At 43.7% G+C, this 21,927-nt stretch overlaps 3 protein-coding genes across 7 annotated transcripts in view; 1 reads left to right on the top strand and 2 right to left on the bottom strand.

Annotated features, from left to right (window-relative positions):
* GPBP1L1 (GC-rich promoter binding protein 1 like 1) overlaps positions 1–9,777 on the bottom strand; it is a 34,349-nt gene extending 24,572 nt beyond the window's left edge. Inside the window, exons 1-2 of one of the 3 annotated variants that reach the window (XM_054210759.1) lie at positions 9,650–9,759; positions 2,360–2,417 (exon numbers count right to left, since the gene is read on the bottom strand). The gene's annotated coding sequence lies outside the window, so the exon portion shown is untranslated. Of the gene's footprint in view, positions 1–2,348; positions 2,418–9,649 lie in introns of all 3 variants that reach the window. The other 2 variants (XM_054210760.1, XM_054210758.1) reach the window with 2 other exon arrangements.
* A 178-nt stretch (positions 9,778–9,955) lies between these two features.
* Positions 9,956–13,739, top strand: TMEM69 (transmembrane protein 69). Of its 3 annotated transcripts, none has more exons than XM_054210772.1 (3): positions 9,956–10,195; positions 10,829–10,891; positions 11,490–13,739. In XM_054210772.1, exons 2-3 carry the CDS (start codon positions 10,847–10,849, stop codon positions 12,216–12,218), a joined length of 774 nt encoding a protein of 257 aa, XP_054066747.1. In that variant the 5' UTR covers positions 9,956–10,195; positions 10,829–10,846; the 3' UTR covers positions 12,219–13,739. The 3 variants fall into 3 exon arrangements, with proteins under 3 accessions (XP_054066747.1, XP_054066749.1, XP_054066748.1); XM_054210774.1 differs by lacking the exon at positions 9,956–10,195 and adding an exon at positions 10,205–10,429; XM_054210773.1 differs by lacking the exon at positions 9,956–10,195 and adding an exon at positions 10,206–10,426 and having other exon boundaries at positions 10,828–10,891.
* A 590-nt stretch (positions 13,740–14,329) lies between these two features.
* On the bottom strand, positions 14,330–21,925 carry IPP (intracisternal A particle-promoted polypeptide). Its single transcript, XM_054210756.1, has 8 exons — positions 21,568–21,925; positions 20,735–21,166; positions 20,271–20,426; positions 19,368–19,535; positions 18,414–18,551; positions 17,971–18,093; positions 17,098–17,318; positions 14,330–16,156 (listed from the first exon to the last, which is right to left on the bottom strand). Exons 1-8 carry the CDS (start codon positions 21,854–21,856, stop codon positions 15,932–15,934), a joined length of 1,752 nt encoding a protein of 583 aa, XP_054066731.1. The 5' UTR covers positions 21,857–21,925; the 3' UTR covers positions 14,330–15,931.
* Between the last annotated feature and the right edge of the window lie 2 nt (positions 21,926–21,927).

Here is a 21,927-nt window from a genome sequence, read left to right on the forward strand (position 1 = left end):
TCACCTACATAAAGTATCTACAAAACAAGCTTACTTTTATTTTGCTTTCAGATTCCATTAATACAATGGTCTAGACACACCTTCAGTCTGTCTACACGTCTGAAACACAGCTATCTTTTGAGAGGACAAATGCAGATGTTCCAGAGTGGCATGTACAACTGGCAGCGCTCACACACCTGAGGTATTATGCACCAGCATAACTATAGTACACATTTGCCATTGTTACTCGTTTCTTTACATTATATCGCACAACCAGCCGCCAAAAAACGGTTACTCGAATATAAAGGGCAGTTCTATTAATTAAAAACACTGTGGAAAACATTGTTTAAATTGTATTTGGCTGCTGAAAAACCCAGCATCTAAAAAGGTAAAGCATCACTCGTGCAGGATTTCATGGAGTCACGGAAACACGAGCCCATTAAAACACTAAACGATGGATTAAAATGTTAATCATGTACCAAACTAAAAATCTTCCCAGACACAGACAGATATTAAAAGTTCTTATGAAAACCAGCTATTACTGAGAGATTAACACCTTGTTTTTCAAGTTTAAAGCAAATGAATCTATCTTGCAGAATCATCAAAACTATTTTGTGTTCTAGAAACAACACTGCAAATCTATATATTCCAAGATGAAAACATGCCAGAAGCTTGTCCACACAAAAGTTTTTCCAGAGTAACAGGCTGGGGGTGAGGGAAAATCATTAACTGTTACGTATCTGACCACTTTTGCAAACCAGATGACTAACTTCAATGAACTGAAAATAGGTTAAGAAAGGTCCATACAGACACATGTATACCCTAAAACTCTTTGCTTTATTGACAGTCCTCCCGCTGGCGCCTCATGTAGTACTGCTTCACTAACAATCTGTCCGTTTACCTGCTTACTTTCCATTTCTCTGAGGTCACACTAACCCAATTCCTACCTCCTTCAAAATTTCTGGAGCAAATATAGGTACCCACCCAACCACATACCTTGCAAAGCCCTAACAGCCTGGTTTTGTGAATACATACTGGCATCTAGAATGCGGCAAGGTCTGGGTAAGGAGAGGATTTTTTTCTTTCTTAATGGCAATCAAAGATACAAGGGCATACAAGAGTAATGTAACCAAATCACAGAGAAACGTGACTCCTAGGACTGCGACGTAGGAAAGATTCTCCATCAAATAAGAAAACACCATCAACAAAACCATCACCTTCAGCAATGCGCTGACTGATTGCTGTGTGCCTTTCCAGTCCCAGCTGATCCAAGTTTCTGCCAGCAAGGCCACCACATCACTACTGGGTCAACAGTATCAGGTACATTGATGAGACCACAGACCCCAAAGCCAGGAAGCTTGTATTTGGAAGCAAGCTGCGTTTAACACAAAAGCCCAAAGCACATTTTGAAAAAAGTGGCATCTGGGGAACCTGTACAGAAGCCTGTATGAGACGATAAGGCTACGAATCTCTGCCAGCAAGTATGATACATGGCAACTGAACCGTTCCAGTAGGTTTTGATGAAGTTTACTCTGAGTACTGAGATACGACCATTTTAAACGTTTAAAATCTAAAAGGCTCAACTCCTTATAAGCACAGAATGGGTACAGCACAAACTTTCTAGATATCATGTCTCCATTCCTGGATGTTTTATATTGGCAATACCATCATCCCTTACGCCTCTCTCCTGCGCCACTCAAGATTCCACTTCCCTTCGATGTCCCTTTAACAGCCTTCAGTACTGTTTACGTTAGAAAACTGTGGTATTTACCTGAAATATTAAAACCTGCTCACTGCTCTGCCCTACTGCAGGGAGTAAGGTTCTAGGGATTGTATACACCTCTATTAAACAAGTGTATATATTGACACTACTGATACAAAACAAAGAAATGTATTTTAAATAGTATTAGGCTTTAAATGTGAACAACGTTCTGAACTTTCAACCACCTTTAGCATTTTATTAAATAAGGTATTTTAAATCTGGAGAAGGTATTCTGCTAATTTTAAATCAAACCCAAAGGTCTTTTTAGTTCTTGAAGGGAACAAAACCAAACATCTATTTTGTAGTGCACTTTGATCTATAGACCTTTAGAAAGTATCTGAGGTCAAGATAAGGCTCTGGTCTGCCCTGAACCTTACAAAGCACAACACCTTGTCATGGCGGCCTTTAAAGGTATCACTATCCTCCCCAAAACCTCATGACAGAAGGACTGAAACAGCAACGAAGAGTCTATCTGTATGGTCTGCCCAAAGCCTTAATGAATAAATATCCCACTGCTCAGTAGGATACACCAGAATAATGCTCCCCATCATAAGGAAAGAATTGCAAATATGTAATTACTGGCTTATCCCTGCTGCATACTACATACCTCCTGCCTACCTGTATTCCAGAGATGTACACAGCCTAAGCCGAAGTGAAGTAAATAGTTCTCCAGTACCTTTAAAAACAAAAAAAAAAAAAAAAAAAAAAAAAGGAAAAAAGGGATGGGTGTTTGGGTGTTTCCCACTAAGGGTATTTTATAACTGAGTGTTTTACCAGAGTTACTATCACTACTATAACACATTTACATGTATTCCGTTTGGAGCCGAGAAAAACATATTTCCTTTAGAAAAGAGCATCAAAAGCAACTAGACTATTTATCAAATATTTGTGTCAAGGGAAGAGACACTATAAATCAAGTACAGGGAAGTACAGATCTGCATTCCAGATGAAGGATAAGAGAGTAGAAGGCATGTCACTTGGAAAGAGAATTGAGAGTCAACAAAATAAAACAGAGAAGTACATTCAGAAATAAGAGACCATTCTCCTAAACAATATTACAATAATCCTTCCCCTCGATACCATTACCCTAGCCCTACAAGACCAGTACTACAAACTGGGAAGGGCAGTACATTCCAGTTATAGGTACTTCCCACCCAAAACAACAGGCCAAGACAGGGGGGACTAACTCTACCCTCTCTGCCCCTCCCTCCACTTGGATTATTTCCAAGCCATTTTACCTCAAGACCAGGGCAATATGAACAAACTCCACATTTGTTTGTCTGTGACTAGGACATGACAAAGACATGTTCACTCAGCACTTTTCAGCATGTGTACAACACCTGCACTACAGTTTGTAAAGTTTACATTGACTGCTATGTTTTTCATTCCACCAGCTTAATGTTTTCAGCACTTTCTCTAATTAATAAAGTATCAATGCCGAAAAGTTACTGAAGACAATTCAGTTTAAAACAAGTCCTATACATATAAAATAAATTGCATAAATAATAAATATTCCACTTGTTTGGTCTTGGCTTAAAAAAAAAAAAAAAGAGGAACAAGTGATCCCTAATCCTGTGATCTGATGATTTGCTGCAGCTGGCAGACATACCCCTTCTGGATGTTCACAGTGTTTTGCTGGAGCTCTCTCTATTATCTAGTCTGTGAAACTCTTAGAGATAAAATAAAGCAAGGAGTTATGGACAAGGTGTTGTCCAGCTGGTTTGAACTTCATCCTCAGATCTTGCAGAGAATTATTGTGCTGTTATTCTCCAGGTACACTGTGCAGGCCAGTGACATTAAACAATGTCATTCTTCTATCCTAGTGTCCTACAATAAACTAGGGAATACTAGGAAAACATCGGGGCAGGGGGTGGGTGGGTGGTGGATCTTCAGAGGGTGAATAGTTAGTTCCTCCCCTTCTCCTGAGATTTAAAAGACTAGCTCTACCCTCTCCCATCAGAGAAAATAAATTAAGCAGCTGCCCCCTCCAACAATTTGTACAGCAATCTTCTGGCTGAAGGGGTCCAAAAATTAATCCTAAGCGTTTCAAAAAGTATCAGAAAAACGAGTTTGTTATCAGCATACTGGAATTCATTATGCAGCTATTCATACCTCCACCAGAGTATTTTTTTGGGAGCTGTAAATCAAAAGAGATTAGCATACCAGCATTCTCCAGCATTATCTCTACAATCTGTTTTGGTTATTCTTATGGCTTGAAAGCCTGTCCCCACACCTAATGCCTAACCTAAATATATTCTGCTGCAATTTCAACCCATAACTACTTGTTTTATTCATGATGGATATGGTAAGCTGACTAACCTCTCTTCACAGATACCTTTTAAGACATCTTTTCTCCAGACCAGTATTTCAGTATTACCTGACTGAAAGGCAACCTTAGCAGGTGGTGGGTTTTTTTTGGGGGGGTGGGGGGTGGCAGTGAGGGAGTGAGGGGGAGAAGTCCCGCAGACCACCCTGCACCCCAGTACTGTTTGGCAGCAGAAAAAGGATGTAATAACACATTCTGGGATCAAATACAGTCATGTTTTAAAAAACAACCACCCGCCCCAACCACTCCAATTTTACTGTTGAAGCTACAAGCTTTTAAGTTCAAAGCACTGATGATGAAAAAAACTGATGTGACCCACCTACCAAGCACGACAGCTTGCAGGCAGTGACAGGATGTCAGAGCCGGCTCCCAGTTATACCTGCAGGTAACTTTTTTAAGCTGCTTTATAGATCACCTGCTGATGTCTGATGAAACACAAGCTGTATAAAACCATTTTAGAATTAAACAATCCTCCCCCCTGCTCCCCAATCCTCACTCAAGGGTTCTCTTACAAACTTTGTTATCTTCTTTACAGATCTTATTACCCAGCCATAACTTTCCCAGAGTAAGACAGTATCACAAACCGAACTGAATACTTTTAGCTGAAGACCTACCACTCCTCAGCAGAATGGAAAAACTGCTTCACTACCTTCTTTACAATGCTCTTTTATATGTTCCAGTATGACAAGTGAATTTTCATGACAGTGATGCTGCTGATTCACGATAATTTAGGAACCACTACAACCCCTAGATGCTCTCCCACAGAACTGCTGCCTAGCCAGCTGTTACTTGTCTGCATAAGGTAGTATTCCTAAACATGGTAATTTGAACCTATCTACACCAAAATGGCTGAAATCAATGCTATCGATTTCAGACAATTTCTTGAAATTGTCAAGATCATGTCATCTGTGTGTTTAGTAAGAATACTATTTCAACATAGAAAGGTGAAACCACCAAACAGTATGTGACCCAGGACAGAATCCCCGATGTGATGACTCTTCCCTTTAACATACCCAAATCTTTTATTTTTCTAGATGAGGGGGGAAGTGCTCCTCAACACTTTTCAGTATTCCGGAATTTTTCCCACCCCCACAGGTTCTCAGTTCCCTAAATACTGTAGGATACATTCCATAAGGCCCGGTCAACCTGAAGACATTAAAAGTCGTCATTAACCTGTTTCTTTTCCTTAACTAGAGTTCAAAGAAGAGGAAAGACAGTTTTCCCAAACTAACAGTCAAGATTGTAACGCATTCAACATTTTCAGGGTTAGAGAGTTCCCTTGCTGAGTTTTTTTAAAGATTAGCATCAAAGGTCTTTTCAGACCACCTCACGTGAATCCTGATTAATCCCTTGATGATGGATGACGCATTGGAACACAATGGCAAAGCACTCCTTTCTGCTGAAAAGCTGGAGACCTGTTGTAATCTCTACCATGCAAATTCACCAGCAACTTTGTGAATACCATTAATTTCTATGCCCAGAATAATACTATACACCTCCATGGCAGACTCAGTCCTTTATTTACAAGTTAACTGTTCATCACAAACTGAAGATGACAAAATTCCAAGAGAGTGACGATCATTGCCACATGCTCTGTATGTTGCAACTATGCTATGAGGGTCACACAGATGTCCAAGCAAGCAATCACCACCACACTAAACCTCTGTCTCTGCTGCCAGTCATTCCTGGCCATACCACTACCCACCCTGACACTTAGTATCTACCTGAACCTAGAACAGATGCTGAAAATAAAACTGCTCCAAGGGAAATTAATTTAAAATTCTTCATTTCTTCCTGTATTGGAAAAAGGGGATTCCTGAAGCCAAAGACATGCATTTGGACATTATTTACACGTGCACCTTTGCTTATTAAGACCCACCAACCTCACACCATGAAGCTATAATGCTCCTTCCAGGGTGGAGGGTAAGCTATGAAAACACTGAACTGGAAGCAATCACAAGAGTCAAGGAGAAAAAAAAAAAAAAAAGGAAAAAGAGACATTGGCATTTTTGCTAGAATGACTGTAAAACCTAGAACTTCAGTAGCTCCTGGTGAACCCTCTAGTGTACAACAGTCCCTGAGGCACAAGGTCATAAACTGCAGAATATTTGTTTCTGAGTATCATTTACTGCAGAAAACATGAGTTATGTTTGGATGCATTGGTTCAAAGGATTTTTATTAAGCCAGACCTTGGAAGTGCAACTATTTCAGATTAGTTGTTTTATGGAACTGCATACACCAATGCTTTGCAAAGTCTTTACACTGTTTAATGACAGAAAGGTCTAAGAAGCGTAAAGTGTTAAAATTCTTCTTCTGACACTTTTGAAGGTCAGCTTGAGTAGGCAGGAACCGAGATAGTTAAGCACGCTTTAATCAAGAAATTCCAGTCTGGAGTGATACAGCCCGATCACTAATATGTATGATTAATTTACCCAATATGCTTCCCTTCCCGCTCACTGTCATACTACTGGCCTCGTCTAACCCAGAATTTTCAGGTCTGCACAGTGTTTGCACACACACGTATGGGGCGGTGGATACTTAGCCACTATCAATCTCTACCTAAATCCACTCCCCAAAATGTAAATTTATCTTCTGACCATACAGTAACTCATTAAAGTTTGGCACATTTTCACAGGGACATATTAACTTACAGAACACAAGTTAAACAACATCCTGGCATTCATGAAGTATTCTAAGCAGGACCAAGTTTCTGCCAACTTCACTGCTTTTCATCAAATCTGACAAGTAAAGAGAACATGCACTTCAATTACTCTTACTGAAACAAAAGCCACATACGATTTATCCTGGTCACTATGTAAGTGACAGTAAAATGTCTACTTACATTGCTGTGTTAGCAGAGCAAAATCTAAACCACTCCTGCCTCTACAAATAAATGAACATAAAACCTAAAAATTCCAAAAAAACTTCCTAGTATACACACTATCTCACCAACTGCAAAATTCAGTAACTATGACCTTTCCCTGTATAAGTTATAGCAACAGTCATCCCATGGTTGTGTTTTTACAAAGCCATAAGCAAAAGCTGTATCCATGCAAGAGCAGCCAGCACTTTACTGAAGAGAGGTGCTTTATGTTTTAGCTCTACTGAACACAGTCAGCCCTTTTCCAATCTGCTCCGACAGACAAACGAATAAAGCATGCTCTGAAGTACACTTCACAACTAAGTCAATTCAGCAGCTACACAACTAACTTCAAACATCTTGTAACACTGAAATTAAACTAAAAAAAAAGGCAAATTTGACTCCTGAGCCAATAGTTCTTGTTCACTTAGTAAAGACAAGAACTACATTATCTGACACCCCACACTAAAGAAATTCACAGATCCAACCACAGTATTTTTCTGTGTTAAAAATAAGTATCTCACAGCTCTTGGAATATTTTTTACATTTCGTGAAAATGCTAGTCAAGGTTATATTTCTGTAGTGACTTCATTTCCTAATTTAAAACAGGAATTTCAAGAGTCAGTAACACCATGTACAAAGCAGTCACATCTGTGAGACAAGGTGACCATACCCTGCAAAATGTTCTCAAAGCAAAGTATTTTTCCTAACAATTCAGAAAGTGTGTACTTCTACTTGATTTGATATATATCACATCTGCATTCTGCTCCTCTTATTTCTGAGACATCTGCAGAAAAAACAGGACTTGTTTTTTAAAAATACCATCTGTTCCCTGCATATTTTCGCTTTAAGTCCTAGTATAATATCTGCAATGGAAACTTCTGTGTCATATAGGATTAAGACTACAAACCAGATGAATATAAAATGCAGAGGCTGCACTTCCCTACAAACAGCTGTAAAAAAAAAAAAAAAGAAAAAAAAGGAAAAAAAAAAAGAGGGAGGTATCACCTGAAGCTTTTCTGTTCTAAATATAAAACTTCAAGAAGTTTTTCTTAAGGTACTTTTCTCTAGAAACAATCAGAAAGAACGCAAGGAAAAACTGCTCCTCTTAAACCTGGTGATTTTATTTCTTCCTACCACTGCCCTACACCTGTTTCCTTCCTGAACCAGAGACTGGAAGTTTGAAATACCGGTCTCCAAATGGATGAGCACGGGGAACCTTTCACTGAAATACCAGCCATATTCATTCATGAAGTAACGTTTGCATGAACTTTTTTCATAACTACCTAACATTTTTATAAAGGCAATGTCAACTCTACAGTAAACTCAGCTTTGACGGCTCTTCAAGTATCTCAGCTGTTTCCTCATCTCCATACTTCTGCTGTTCCCACACTTTGCTCAGTCACTTGCAGTTTCAGAGTATTATCAACATTACTAACACCTGTGTCACTCAGACCTCGGGGGCGGGGAAAGGGAGGCTGCCTTACCTGGTCATGTTAATATAAAAAGATTTTTAAGCAACGCTCTTAAACGATTCTACCATTACTTACAAGGATTTAAATAGCGACTGCTCCTCTACAGCTGTTTAAAAAGTCGCAACTTGTACAGACACCCACTAACTGCTCTAAAATCATTCCAAAACGGCTCATTACTAAACCAAATTCAATTCAAAGCTTTAAATACAACTTTGAAATGCTAGGTGTGAACACAGCTGTTTTGATCAAGCCCAGCTACAGCCGTTTAAGTTAAACCACGCCACACCTTAGGCCAAAACCGGGCATAAAACACACCGGACGCACAGAAATAACTTTCACGACGATTAAAAAAAAAAAAAAAAAAAAAAGCCACCTCACGCTCAGGCCAGGCGCTGTTTTCTGTAAGCAGATAACGAGCGGCACCTGACGAGTTTCCAAAGCCTCCGTTTGCCCCGGTCCTCCCCGTCTCCATTCCCCCCCCCCCGCCCTCGCCGAGGCCGGGGCTGCCCGTGGCACACGTGTCACTGCTCGGCGTCGGCCCCGCCGCCCCCTCCCGCCGGGGGCTGCCGGAAAGAGCGGCCGTAAATCCCGCAGAGGCCAAGGGAAACGGCCCGGGCCCTCGCCCGGTTTCGTTTCCAGCTCGCAAACACAACTAGACGGCGGCGGAGTCACCCGTGGCCCGCCACCGTCCCCCCGCCCCCCCCGCGGGACTTCACCCCGGCGGAACGCGGCGTTCCGGCCCGTCCTTCCCCGCCACCTCCCCCCCCTCCGCCCCGCACCCGGCCGGCCCCGCTTGATGACAGGACAAGGCTAAAACTCCGGGCGAGAGCCGGAGTGGCCGCGGCAGCGCCCAGGTAGCGTCAGCGCCGGGAACTTTCCGGTGAAGCAGGAAACAATAAACGAGGAGCCTCGGCCCCGACCGCCCTCCCCTGGCCCGGCCCGGCGGCCCTGCCCCGCCGGGAGCCCCGCGCTACCGCCTTCGGCAGCGGGTTCCTCCCGGGCCCGCCGCGGCGGAGGGGCGGGAGGTGGCGGCGGGCGGAGGGAGCCCCCCCCCCCCGGTTGCCGCACCGCCCCCCGCCGCCGCCGCCAACGGGGTCCCCGGCCTGGCGGGAGGCCGATCCTGGGCCGCTCGGAGGCCCGCAGAGCCGGCAGGGTGTGGGGGGGCGGCGGGCCGGTTCGCGGGGCGGCGGACGGCGGGGGAAGGCGCGGCGGGGCGCCGGGAGGAGGGGTGTGGGAGCCGCACTCACCGGCCAGGCCCCTCTCGCTGCCTCCTGCGGCCCCAGAACCATAACAAAGCTCTGCCCAAAATGGCTGCCCGGCCCTGCCCGGCCGGGGGCCGGAGGGGGCGGGGCCTGTGCGCGCACGGGGCGGGGCCGAGGAGGCGGAAGGGACACGCCCACCTGGCTTCCCCGGCGGCCACGCGGAGCGCTCCCCCCCCATCAGAGCGCCGTCCTCGTCACCTGCCGAGCGCCACCGCAGACTACGCGTCCCAGAAGGCCATGCGCCCGCCAGCCGCGCCGATCGGCCGGGCTCGGCGCCGCGGGGCATGCTGGGATTTGTAGTCCCGCCGCCCGCCTGCCGCTCCTTTCTGCCTGAGCGAGGCTCGCCCGCTGTGGAGATCCCCGGAACCGAGAAAGCAGGAGCGGCCCTAGTGGCCGCAGCCCTCGGTCTGGGAGCGAGCGAGGCTTGTCCCCGGTGCACCGGGGAACCTGTTCCCGCCCGGACCCGCACGGCCGGAGCGCTTCCCGGGGCACCGGAAGCCGCCTCAGCGAGGAGGCCGCGGGTCCGAGCCGGTGAGTAGTGCCGCGGTGCGGACCCAGCCCCGCTTCCCCGGTTAGCAGCACGGCCCCTCTGTGCCATCCCCGGGTGACCGCCGCTGCCGCCGTGCCGGGGCTTGGGCCGCACGGAGCCGCCCCCCTTCGCCGGAGCAGCGGGACCTTGAACCGGCGAGCGAAGTCCTCCGGCGAGCTGCTCGCCCGTCCCGCTCAGTTTTGTCCCCGCCGCGGGCAGCTGAGCCGCGGCCTGGGGTGTGAGGAAGTTCCCGCTCCTTTTTGGTTAAGAATCGTTTTTTTCCACAAGGAATCGGTTGTCTTTAATCTGCGTGCAGCCATTTATCCCGTGAAAAGGAGACGATCCATAATCTGGGAGCCTGATCCATAACCATGTTTCCTGATACTCGGTTCTTTAACTAGTAATTGCTCTTGTAACAGTTATTACAACTTTAGAACTTAAGTTCTTAGAGCTACCAGAAACAAAATATCCTGTAATGGGTAAATAAGGATTGAATGCATATAATATTTATCTTTAAATATCCATCTAGAAGCATCTGACATCTGGTAAACAAGTCTGGGCTGTGACTTAACTTTGGACGTAAGATAAACTCAGCTATTCATCAGTTTCAGACTTTCTGAATTTTTCTGTTTTAGGGCCTTGATAAAGCAAATATGTTTCCTCTCTTACAACGATGCTGCTTCCACATGCCTTTCAAAGTAAGTTCCTGAAGCCTTTTTACTGTCTATTTTTCTTTAAAAGTAAAATAGCAAAAGGTATGACTGGAGCGTTGGAGAAAAAGGTGACTTACAAGTTGGAGTAGCCACATTTATCACTCAGCTTTTCTGAGAGAAGTCTTAGTTTCTACAGCAGCTTTTAGCCAAAGCTAAGACAGTTCTTTTATAAAATCAAATGTTGTTGTACAAAGGTCTTTTTTCCTCTTTTTGGTAGACTAGTGAGGGGATGATAGCTGGTTTCTTAAGTTACCTTGTCCTACTTATCATTTTATATTCTACTCTGAAAAGGACCAATATATCTTAACTTATGCATGTGTGGATACACAGACCTTTTGTAGTGAGTAAGGTTTATTTACTCACTATGAAGAGCCTAGCTGCCCTTCATCAGCTCGCTTGTGAAAGCTGTATCAGTTAGCTTGATCAGTTAAGTTAAAAACACCTGAAAAGAGAGGAAGAAGGGCAGCTGGGATGTGATCTGACCTGGAAAACTACTTGGTACAATATTTCTTAAGTAGTTTAGGTAACTGTAGATTCATAAGCCTACATTGTAAGGTGTTCAGAACAAGTTTTATACTTGCAGCTCCAGAAATCTACCAGCCCCAGACTACTACTGCATGGAAAGAATAAGACAACTTGGTCTTCCGTCGGCCTCTGTCTGCAGAGAGATGCATGTCATCTCTCAAGATCTCCAAGCCTCAACCCAGCATCAGTATATGCAACCAAGCTCCAGCCTTTTCACACCTCTCTGCCCTTCCTCAAAAAGAAAACCCCCAAAGAATCTGAGACCAAAGACCCAGGCATATTGCAACGAAGCATGAAATCGCTAAAGGATTCTCCAAAGCCAGCCCTTTACTTAAGCCTTGCAGGGCTAATTCCATTTGCCTCTGTGCCACTGTCAATGGCCGTCCAAGGGACCTACTACCCAGAGCTGGCATTTGCTCAGATTACGTACGGTGCCGTAACAGTCTCTTTCCTAGGAGGAATGAGGTGGGGGTTTGCCCTCCCGGAAAACAGCCCAGCCAAGCCAGACTGGCTGAACCTGGCCAACAGTACAATTCCTCCTCTACTTGCCTGGCAAGCCTTGCTTTTTAAAGATATCACTCATGGTGCAATAATGCTGGTAATGGCCCTAGGGGTAGCACTACATTATGATGTTTCCCTTCTTCCTACGTATCCTCGGTGGTTTAAAGTACTGAGGGTAGTGGGAACGCTAGTGATGGTATTATCACTATTAGCTACTGCAGCGTTGAAGACTCTTTTGGAGAATCAGCTAAGTGATGGCAGAAATAAGTGTCAGAACATAAAATAATACATCAATAGGAAAAAGCTGTTAATCTGCCAATAAGGTATTTGTATTGAGTTACAGGGGAAATAAAGACTTACTTGTGCTTAGAAATCGTAAGATGGCAGTGATGAAGATGCTCATTCTCAAAGCAAACAAGTTAGCTACTTCAGGAGAGAAGGACTGTAAATAGCAATCACTTCTAAGTCCATAGAAGAAAGCATGATTCTTGAATGAGGTATTACCGTCATATGAATTTAAAATGGAGATTCAAATGGCATGGGTATGAATTGCTCTATGCTGTATTATTAAAGTATCTGTTTTAACTATAACGCATGATAATCTTCTGTGGTGAAGAGAACAACTGCGTAGTCATAAACAGTAAGAAGGTAAAAGCAATTCTAGTTTAATGTTTAAAGAAGCAGCAGGAAAATATGGAAAAGTACACGTTCAATTCCTGTGTTATGGAACAAATCTGTGTCTTACTTCAGCTGAGAAGGTGCTGAAAGTGCTCTGTGCTTATGTGCAAGTCAAGGAAGAAAGGAAAGGCAAGGTTTGTTTGCGGTGGCAAGCCAAGGTCAGCACTCACCTAAAATACATCATCTAGCTGCTGTGATGAAGCGGGGAAAGCTAGAAGGGGAAGCTCTGTAACTTTGACAAGGTGCCACAAGAGACAGGTTAGCTTCCTACTCAAGCTGAATTCAAGAAAAAAGGATACCTGGGCCATCTTCCTAGGTTTTGGTTGGACTTGGGGCTGCCTAGTTAGGGAAGCTGCATGCAGCATAGCCATAACGATCTGTCACACTCCTAAATTAAAATACCGTCAACTGATGATATGATGCGAATGTATAATATGACACAAGGACTCAATTGCTGGCACTAAGGGATTAGGTAATGGGATTGAAAGTAGTTTGTGTCTTCTCCTTCCTCAAAACTGGTTTTATTTGAGCATCCGGGCTAGGTACAAATGGACATGTAGCCTGCAAACCCTCCATGATGGGTCAGTTATTGAAAACACTGGACTTTGTACTTCTGTCTTCCTAATGCATCATTCAGGGGAAGAAGATACAATCCAAGTCACCTGGATTTTCTTTTCTAGGCTCAGCTGCCTCAAGAAACCTATGAAATTGTATGTGGGCATACTTGCTGTAGGCTTTTTATCTTAAGTATTCTTTAAGTACAGTATAAGATGCAAGAATAAAGCTGAAAAGTGACATCCACACACAATCTTAGGACCAATTTAGATAATCCTCATAGTTCTTTTAAAGCACTATTCCTCATTGTTGTTCTACACAGAATAAAGAACATGCTGTCACTGGAAATTTGTTATCCATTCATTCTACAAAGAACGGACATTTAAGAAGTCTATGCTGAAGATAAAGCCATCTTCTTATATGATAATGCTGAAAACAGCAACTCTGTACATGAACCTCTGACTTTTGTAACCTGTTAACCTTTACACGTTAATAGCATCATATGTCTGAAACAGTGATGTATGTCAGTGCTCTCTGAATATAGAGGAAGTAAAACTGAGTTTGTAAATGAAAACAGTTCTTTTATTCTTTCTTAATTAGACATGGCATTTTTTAAGAAGGGTCCAGAGAAAAGTACTGCCTTTGACTTGATTCAGGGAAAGAGGTGCTGAGTATGAGAGACCATAATCAATCAACTTAAAAGTTTAATTCAAACATGATAGAATCAGCCACAAAAACTGGAGAAGGTAACTTCATACAATGGCAGACTCCCTCAAGCTCCACTGAACAGAAAGTTTTTGGATAGGGATCAGAAGTGAACTCCTAGTTCCTAAACTAATAAAGTAGAGCTAACGTAATGTTTCTCAAATGGTTCACAAGGGATCCTGAGATGTAAAGAAGAAAACCTAAGAACTATTACCTGTTGTTTGATCCCAGAGAGGGCTGCACAGAGCTGGCACAGCGGTCAGACTTCCAAGAATAGAAACACATCAGTATTTTACTACAGAAGCGTGTTACTTGCACCTTTCAAATAGTCATCATTTATAACCAATCTTCCCTAGTGTCCTACTGGGAAATAGGATTTCCAGTAAAAAAAAAAAAAGAAAGTAGCAGTGATACAACTTATTATAATAGGAAAGCAAGCTATTCAAGAGCATTCCATGGTTCTGAAAATGCATTTTATTATGAAAAACTGTTTAAAACAAGCTTCAACTTGCAAAAAAGAAAAAGACAGTACACATTAGTTTACACGCATAAGAAGTCTTTTTGAAGTACAAGCACACACAGGATTATAGGATCAGAGAAATAAATGCTCCACCTAGCACGTTTTAGCCTGGCAATCTCCCAGCTCTGTGTTACAAAGTAAGACCTAGATTCTTAAGGTACCTGCAACATTCACCTTGGAGGCTTTTATTCATGTATTAATTTGTTAATTTTACACCAGGAATATTGACCTAGACAGTATGAATGCTTCCTTGTCTACACAGAGCAGGCTTCCTGTTTTGTGACATTCCAGTTGTGGTTTTGTGTTCTAGAATAACACTGTCTATCAAAGTTCAAGCAGCCTTATTTCAGACTCCATCCAAATTATCCACAGCTATGCAGAAAAGGCAATCACATTGTGCAAAAAGCAACTTCAAGTACGTTAATTAAATGGATCTAGAAATAACTCCAAACTCCTAGTAGTACTGTTCTACTAAGGGTATCCAAGCTAAATTCAAACCCCTTATGACAAAACACACTAATAGCATCACTTTAATGCTGAATGCAGCTAATTCTATCACAAAACGCTCCATCTGCTCAAATTTGTAAGAGGCAAAATATGAGATATAGCAAGGATGAACGTGTGTACCTTGTAGAGGAGCATGTATTCCAATGTCAAGTCTCAGCATGTGTCACACAGGGTAAAAACATATTTAACTAAGGAAAAAAAACAAAAGGGCAAAAGGCTTTCCCTACATTTTTAGACTAAAAGCAGTCCTGAACAGCTAATCCAATTAATAGCATTTCTGTTTAAAATTCATCAGAGCTTACACAAAAAGGAGCTCTACTGTCATCACTGATGCCACTGAGAAGAAAAGCCTGTGCTGAATGGAATGACATTATTAGAACTGTGAGAATAACCTTCCAGAACAGGAGATCCTCAGCCACTTACCATCCAGGGTAGTGGGGTGGCCAGAAAGTACATATCCAATTCATATTTAATGCCCATCATGTCCAGCCGCAGAAAAGAGCCTCAAATGCATCAAGGTCATAAGCAGAGGTACCAAGTGTTCCCCATCTGTTATCTTCTCTTCCACCAGAAAAGAACAACTCACGCTAACCGAGTATCCCATCTGCTCTTACCTACAGGTAACTCCTAGCTAGCTGTCTACAGCAGCCTCCTTCCAGATTGTAAGGCCAGCTAAAGATGCTAGCCTTGGTGCACCTTTGAGAGCTAACAACCTGATTAATGTCTCTAATGTGCTGGAATGATTTCTTCAGATTTTTGCAGGGCAAATTCGCCATTTATTTCAGTGAGCTTAATCCAGCCATGAGGCATTCCTACTCTTAACAGAATACTTCCTGAGACAGACACTGGATAAGCCAATTTACTTTGAAGGGCGAGAGTTTTAGTAGTTCCTTTTTCTCAGGAAAAGCCCTCTGATCTAATTCTCCACTGCCTCTACTGAAGCTCCTGTGTTAGAAGAGGTTTCTGGCCAACAGAACCGGAAATCTTAGGAGACACATTTACTCATTCCTTGAATGAGTTTTCTTGTTTGTGTTTTACAGCATAGCTACACCTCCTTCGCAGCGGCTGGTGATCATGTTGGCAATTTCAGTCCAACTGTCCATATGAGGGTTATAAACTTCAACAGAGTCAGAGGTTACCGGAGCAGCAAAATCATGGCTGGGAGCACGGCCTCCCAAGGCATAAAGAAATCCATTCACAGCCACAACACAGACACCAGCTCTTGGTATCTTCATCGATGCAACTTCAACCCACTTTTCCTAATGAGAAGGTGAAAAAGTCAACAAGTAGTTTTAGGATGAGCTCCAAAATTCTGATAAAAGTAACTTCTGAAGCTTAAAGACTGAAACACATACAAAGAACACTACGCATACACTTCATGAGCTCAAATATGGTATGTGTACAGTATCGAGGATTATCAAGACAAATGACCACACTTTCAGAAGTGGTCCAAATCATGGTAGTCACTAAAGAACAGATCACATACTGTCTGTACACAACAACCCTCCCTTTCTTTAGTCACTGCAAGATGCAATCTGTCTCCAAATAGAGAATGGTACCGAGTTTGAGGTGCGAAATAAAGAAAATTAGATTCAATTCCAAATACAAAACAGAATGGCATGCTGGATTGTGTTCTGCTTTTAACACTACCTGCTGTTCCAAAGAGCATCATATAAACATGATCAATACGAGTCACGAATAATTTCTTGTCTTATTCAAATGTTTGAGTGTTCAAAGTGATTTTTCTAGTCATGCTGAAACACCACTACATTTTGATCCAGAAGAAAGATCCTCAACTTTTGCAACAAAGGGCAACTCTTACTTTTTTCCAGGGATTTTTTTCTCTAGTCAGATTATTGATCATTTTATTGCAGAGGGGGAATCTCTCCCCCCATCTTAATCCTAACAAGTATTTACCAAACTACAGTATATCTATGCATCATCAGTATTGGTTAGCTTTCAGTTTCCCATGCATACAATCTTCGTAAACACTCCACTAAGTCAGATAGCAAGATTCTACAGACTGGGTAGGACAGACAGACCCTGAGGTCACTCACTGAAGCTTTATTTCACTCAGATTACCAGCCAGTAGTGAAAAGGAAATGGAATTTCCAACTTTTTAAAGAAAGGAAGCACGCTACCTCTATAGCATCTTACACAAAGCAATCTACGTTTATGAAAGGAAGGGACTCTGCCATACCTCTTCAAAGGAGTATCTTTCTACAGTAGCAAGTGCATCCTGAGATTCATTCCAGCCTCCCACAGCATAGATACAATCGTTGAGAGCTGCGACACCAAGATATGCTCTTCGGGTGCCCATTGGAGGGAGCTCAGACCAACGTTTAGATATTGGGTCATAGACTTCAACAGAACGTAGCTCTACTCCTTCACTGCTGATACCACCAACAACATAAATCAAACCTGTAGAAACAGTTTCATAATACAAAGGTTTGAAAGACAGAAAATGTTTGCCACAATAAAAATTTCAGCCTGACAGTAAGATGCTTAGAGAATACCAGATAAAAATCCTCCATTTGTCCAGTAATAGCATACATAAAACTTCCAAACGAGTAACTTGAGGCTCAAGACAAAAGCAATAATTAATCAAGTGCGGGGGAGAGAATTCAGAAGGCTGCAAGTGCTGGCCAGGCCTGGGTCAAATACTTAATAAGCACATTTATAGATCAAGTCTTTAGACATGTCTGTCTTAAAACAACCTATACCAACTCTTCAGATTGTCACAAAGAAACACAAACAAACCCAATTATGGAAGGTAAATAAAAGCAGTATCAGGAAGGACAATCAACTGTTAAAAGGCTAGCTGGATAACCATACCAGAAGCCACATAAAAACTGTTTTCCTGAGACAGAAGGCAGAAGACAGAGAGAACTTTACAGTCTTTGAGTTCTGCAAAATTAAAAATATGGTAGTAGAAGAACAAATAAATAAGGCACAAGCATGTGCAACTGACAGCACAGTACAAGACAAAAATAAAAATTCATGACTGAAAATAAAGCTTCAAAATCCAATTGCTATGGCAACTGTTTATGGATACAAACTTAACAATACTTGCCTTGCATTTCACAACACCCGAAGTTGTAACGGGGCATAGCCATGTTTCCCACAACATCCCAACTATTTTCTTCAGGATCAAATCTTTCAATTGTGTTGCCAATCTCTGCTCCAACCCAACCTCCTGCAAATAACAGCAAACACAGCAGGGAATTTAATGGCATGAACCTGTGCCTTAGCCACATTTTTAGACACGTGGTGCACTGTTCAGGACAGACTAATTCTGAAACCAGCATGCAATCTACAATGGAAGTAAGTTATAACTGAACAATAACTAATCCACAAAGATTTGGTATGCTAATGTTCATGTAAACAGACTTTTTCAAGACCTAAGTTTGCAAATTTGCAACACCAAGATGTAATATTTAAGACCAAATCAATTTACAAGTTCCGTGAATTAATACCTTTAAAACTAACTTCACCTAGAAAAAAAACAAGCCTTACCCAAAGCATAGATAGCACCATAGCATGTACACACTCCGAGTCCAGAACGGGGATGGTTCATGGAAGCCACAGTGGTCCACTGCTTAGTAACAGGATCATAACATTCAGTACAGTCAAAAATCATCGCACTGTCCTCACCTGCATTATAAGAGCAAGAAGAGAGTCAGGGGAAACACAATGTTTTGCACTGCAGATAAAAAAATCATTCTTCAACTCCTTCCAGGACAGAAAAAAACTGAATACAAGATCTTTCTTTCAGCTAGCCAAATGATCAAAGCAGCAAAAGCTTTGTTTATACCCAGAACTGAATCATCACTAGGAACAGTTTTCATCAACAGTTCCCTAACGCATTACTGAAAACATCAAAGGGGTGAACAATCACAGTGCCACACAATTTTTACTGCGCAGCACAACTGACAGGGTTTTCAGGACCAAAGAATGTGTTCTGCGGTGACAAAAACAGTATACATATGCATTCTTTAATGATAGGCAAGTAGAGCTACTTGTCACATCCTTGTGCAAACACACATAACAAGCCTTTCCAGGTAGGCAGATCACAAGTGGTCTGCCCTGTACTACTGCGTTTTACGCTGTGGACTTCTGCTAGACTACAAGTGAGGAAAGAAATGCTATTTGTGGTGGTACACAAAGTCTGCAGAATACCCAACACCTCTTAGTACATCTGCATATGTCCATATGCTTACCTGTGAACTGCTATACCATGAGGGGAGAGAAGCTTAGAAAAAATGGCCAACATAGGAGCCCAAATGGGCATTCACAGAGCAGTGACGGTGGGGAATCAAGGAACTACAATTCAATGTTTATTAGATCTAAAAATTGCATTATCTACTGTTGGGTTCCTCAGAACCACTTACAGGAAGGATAATTTTAAAAATCTCCATCCATGAGTCCTCTGGTATCCATGTGACAAAGAAAGAACATTTCAGTGGTTACCTCCAATGGCATAGACCATTCCTCCCACCACAGCCACACCCAGCCCACTCCGGGCCTGGTGGAGAGAGGACACCGTGGTCCAGTAGTGGCTGAAGGTGTCAAATCGCTCCACACAGCTGAGGGCTCTACTGTCACTCCAGCGTCCTCCTTGGAGTCGGTTGTAACCACCTAGAAAGTAAGTGGGATCACGGCTAAGCAAGAGCTTCCTGCTCATCCCCATACTCCTCTATGTAAACCAAAAATTACAGTAACAGCCATTAGCCACTTTTTATAGGAAGTGGGACTTTTCCAAGTAGCATTGCTTCTCTGGCACACAAGGAAGAACGGTCGCCTTGAAGGTCATGTAACTCGTGCCCCAGCTGACCACTTCACCGCAATACTACAAATATTACCATTTGTGTTCTTAGTCAAACTCAGAGACCAGCCAACATCTGTTACTTCCCGCAGGATGAAACAAGAGTATTCCCTTCCAATACAAAGCTGCAGTTTTGCCGAAAACTTGCAATTTCAAGTATCCCATCACATGAACCAAAATACTCTGGACAGGGAAAATTTCAACCATCAGAAGAACACAGAGTGCAGTGAATTTGCATACACCATTCCAGCAGTGAACTATGGGCAAATCCTCCGCTGATTTGCAGATTTCCACCCAAGGCAAATAATTTCTGAAAGGCAAATCTAGGCTCTGAATATTATGTCATAATGACATGAAATATGAATGCTGCCCCTCTGTGCAATTCTAAGCAGAAAGCAGCTAACATGGTAACTCAGCCAGATGAAATATTTTGCTATTGTTTTATCTTTTGATTAAAAAAAAATTAAATACAGTATCTCCTTCAGTACTGTAATATGAGATACTACTTTATCATTTGTTTTACAAGGTTCAAACAGCCACATTCTAACCTACTGCATAAAGGTACTTCCTGGCTTTCCTCCGGGGACGACCTTTAGAAGCTTGCAGAAAACTGCTGACCTTGTTCTCTTTGGGAGATTTACAGACTTCACAATATTCTTTCAACAGAGTTTGCAGGGCCACCCGAAGGCTGAAATCTGGAATACCTTGAGGAAAAAAGCAGATGAAAAAAGGTGTAGTGAAAAATTACAGATAGTTGTAGAAGAGTTACCAGCTTCTCCCAAAACAGCAGGCGAATCAAGATTGCCTACTTTAAAAACATGCTTTTGAAAAAGTCATAAAAAAGTAAGCTGTGCTCATTTGTTAAAAAGTAGAATTTGTTTCAATAGAGTAAATCTTTTCAAACATCATGCTATTGATTTTAAAAAGTCCATCAAAATCCTGGAACTCCGAATGACACATTGTTTGCTCAAATCCAAAAATCTGATACTGTCTCTTCTCTTCTTTCACTTACTTTCTATGTATTTTAGTAGCTTTTGTGCTGGTAGCAGAGGGAATCGAACAGGCTCCAGTACTTCTACGACATATTTCTTTCTTTTCCCTATGTCCTTCAAAATCCATTGCATTGCTGCTATGAAAACCTGGTACTCGTCCTCGATGCTCAGGTCCTCACTCCGCAAGATCTTAATCAGCTGCTCTTTTGTCAGCGCCAGGAACTCCTCCCCGCTCTGCACCTCCAGGAAGTGTGCGTGGATGTAGCTCTCGGTGAACTCCATCAAGTCGTGACAGGCAATCTGCTCGGAGAACTGGAAGAGGCCGATGCAGTTCAGTGGGTCGATCTGCCCCTTCAGGAACTCGCAGCAGAGCTCCACCACCTCGGTGAGCTGCAGCATGTCGGCAGCGACGATCAGCTCCTGAACGTTGTGCTCCCCGATGCTCACCACCCCTGCGGGCAGGCACACGACAGCGGGGCTCCGCTTGAGGCTGTGGCCATCGGGCAACCGCCACCCCGGCCCCAGCCGTCGGGCAACCGCCACCCCGGCCCCAGCCGTTGGGCAACCGCCACCCCAACCACCATGCCAGCCATCAGGGAACTGCCATCTCGGTCCTGGCTGTCGGGCAACCACCATCCTGGCCTGGCCATCAGTCAACCGCCACCCTGGCCCCAGCCATTGGGCAACCGCCACCCCGGCCGTCAGGCAACCACCACCCCGGCGCCGGCTGTCGGGCAACCGCCATGCTAGCCCAGCAGCTGGGCAACTGCCACCCCAGCCCCGGCTGTCAGGCAACTGCCATCCTGGCCTGGCCATGGGGCAACCGCCCCCACCGCCCCCCGTCAGTCGTTACCTGTGTAGATGAAGTCGAGGAGCGTGTGGAAGGTGCCCGCCTCGACGCCCGCGATCCGCACCACATCCCGGCCGGACTCCTTCATGCCGCCGGCGAACAGCGCCGCGAAATAGGGGCTGCTGGCCGCCAGCACCAGGCGGTGCACGGCGAACGCCTCCGGGCCCACCTCCAGCCGCACGTCGCAGAAGCTCTGCCCGGCCCGCAGCCGGTTGATCTGGGCCAGCAGGAGGCGGGCATGCCGGTCGGAGAAGGAACCCCCGCCGCCCTTGGCCGCCGCGGCACACGCCATCGCGCTCGCCGAGATGGCGACCCCTGCCTTGCCCCCCCCAGCCCGCCGCCCTGAGGGGCAGCGCTGGCGCA

The sequence above is a fragment of the Rissa tridactyla genome, chromosome 8, assembly GCF_028500815.1.
Source record: "Rissa tridactyla isolate bRisTri1 chromosome 8, bRisTri1.patW.cur.20221130, whole genome shotgun sequence".
NCBI lineage: Eukaryota > Metazoa > Chordata > Aves > Charadriiformes > Laridae > Rissa > Rissa tridactyla.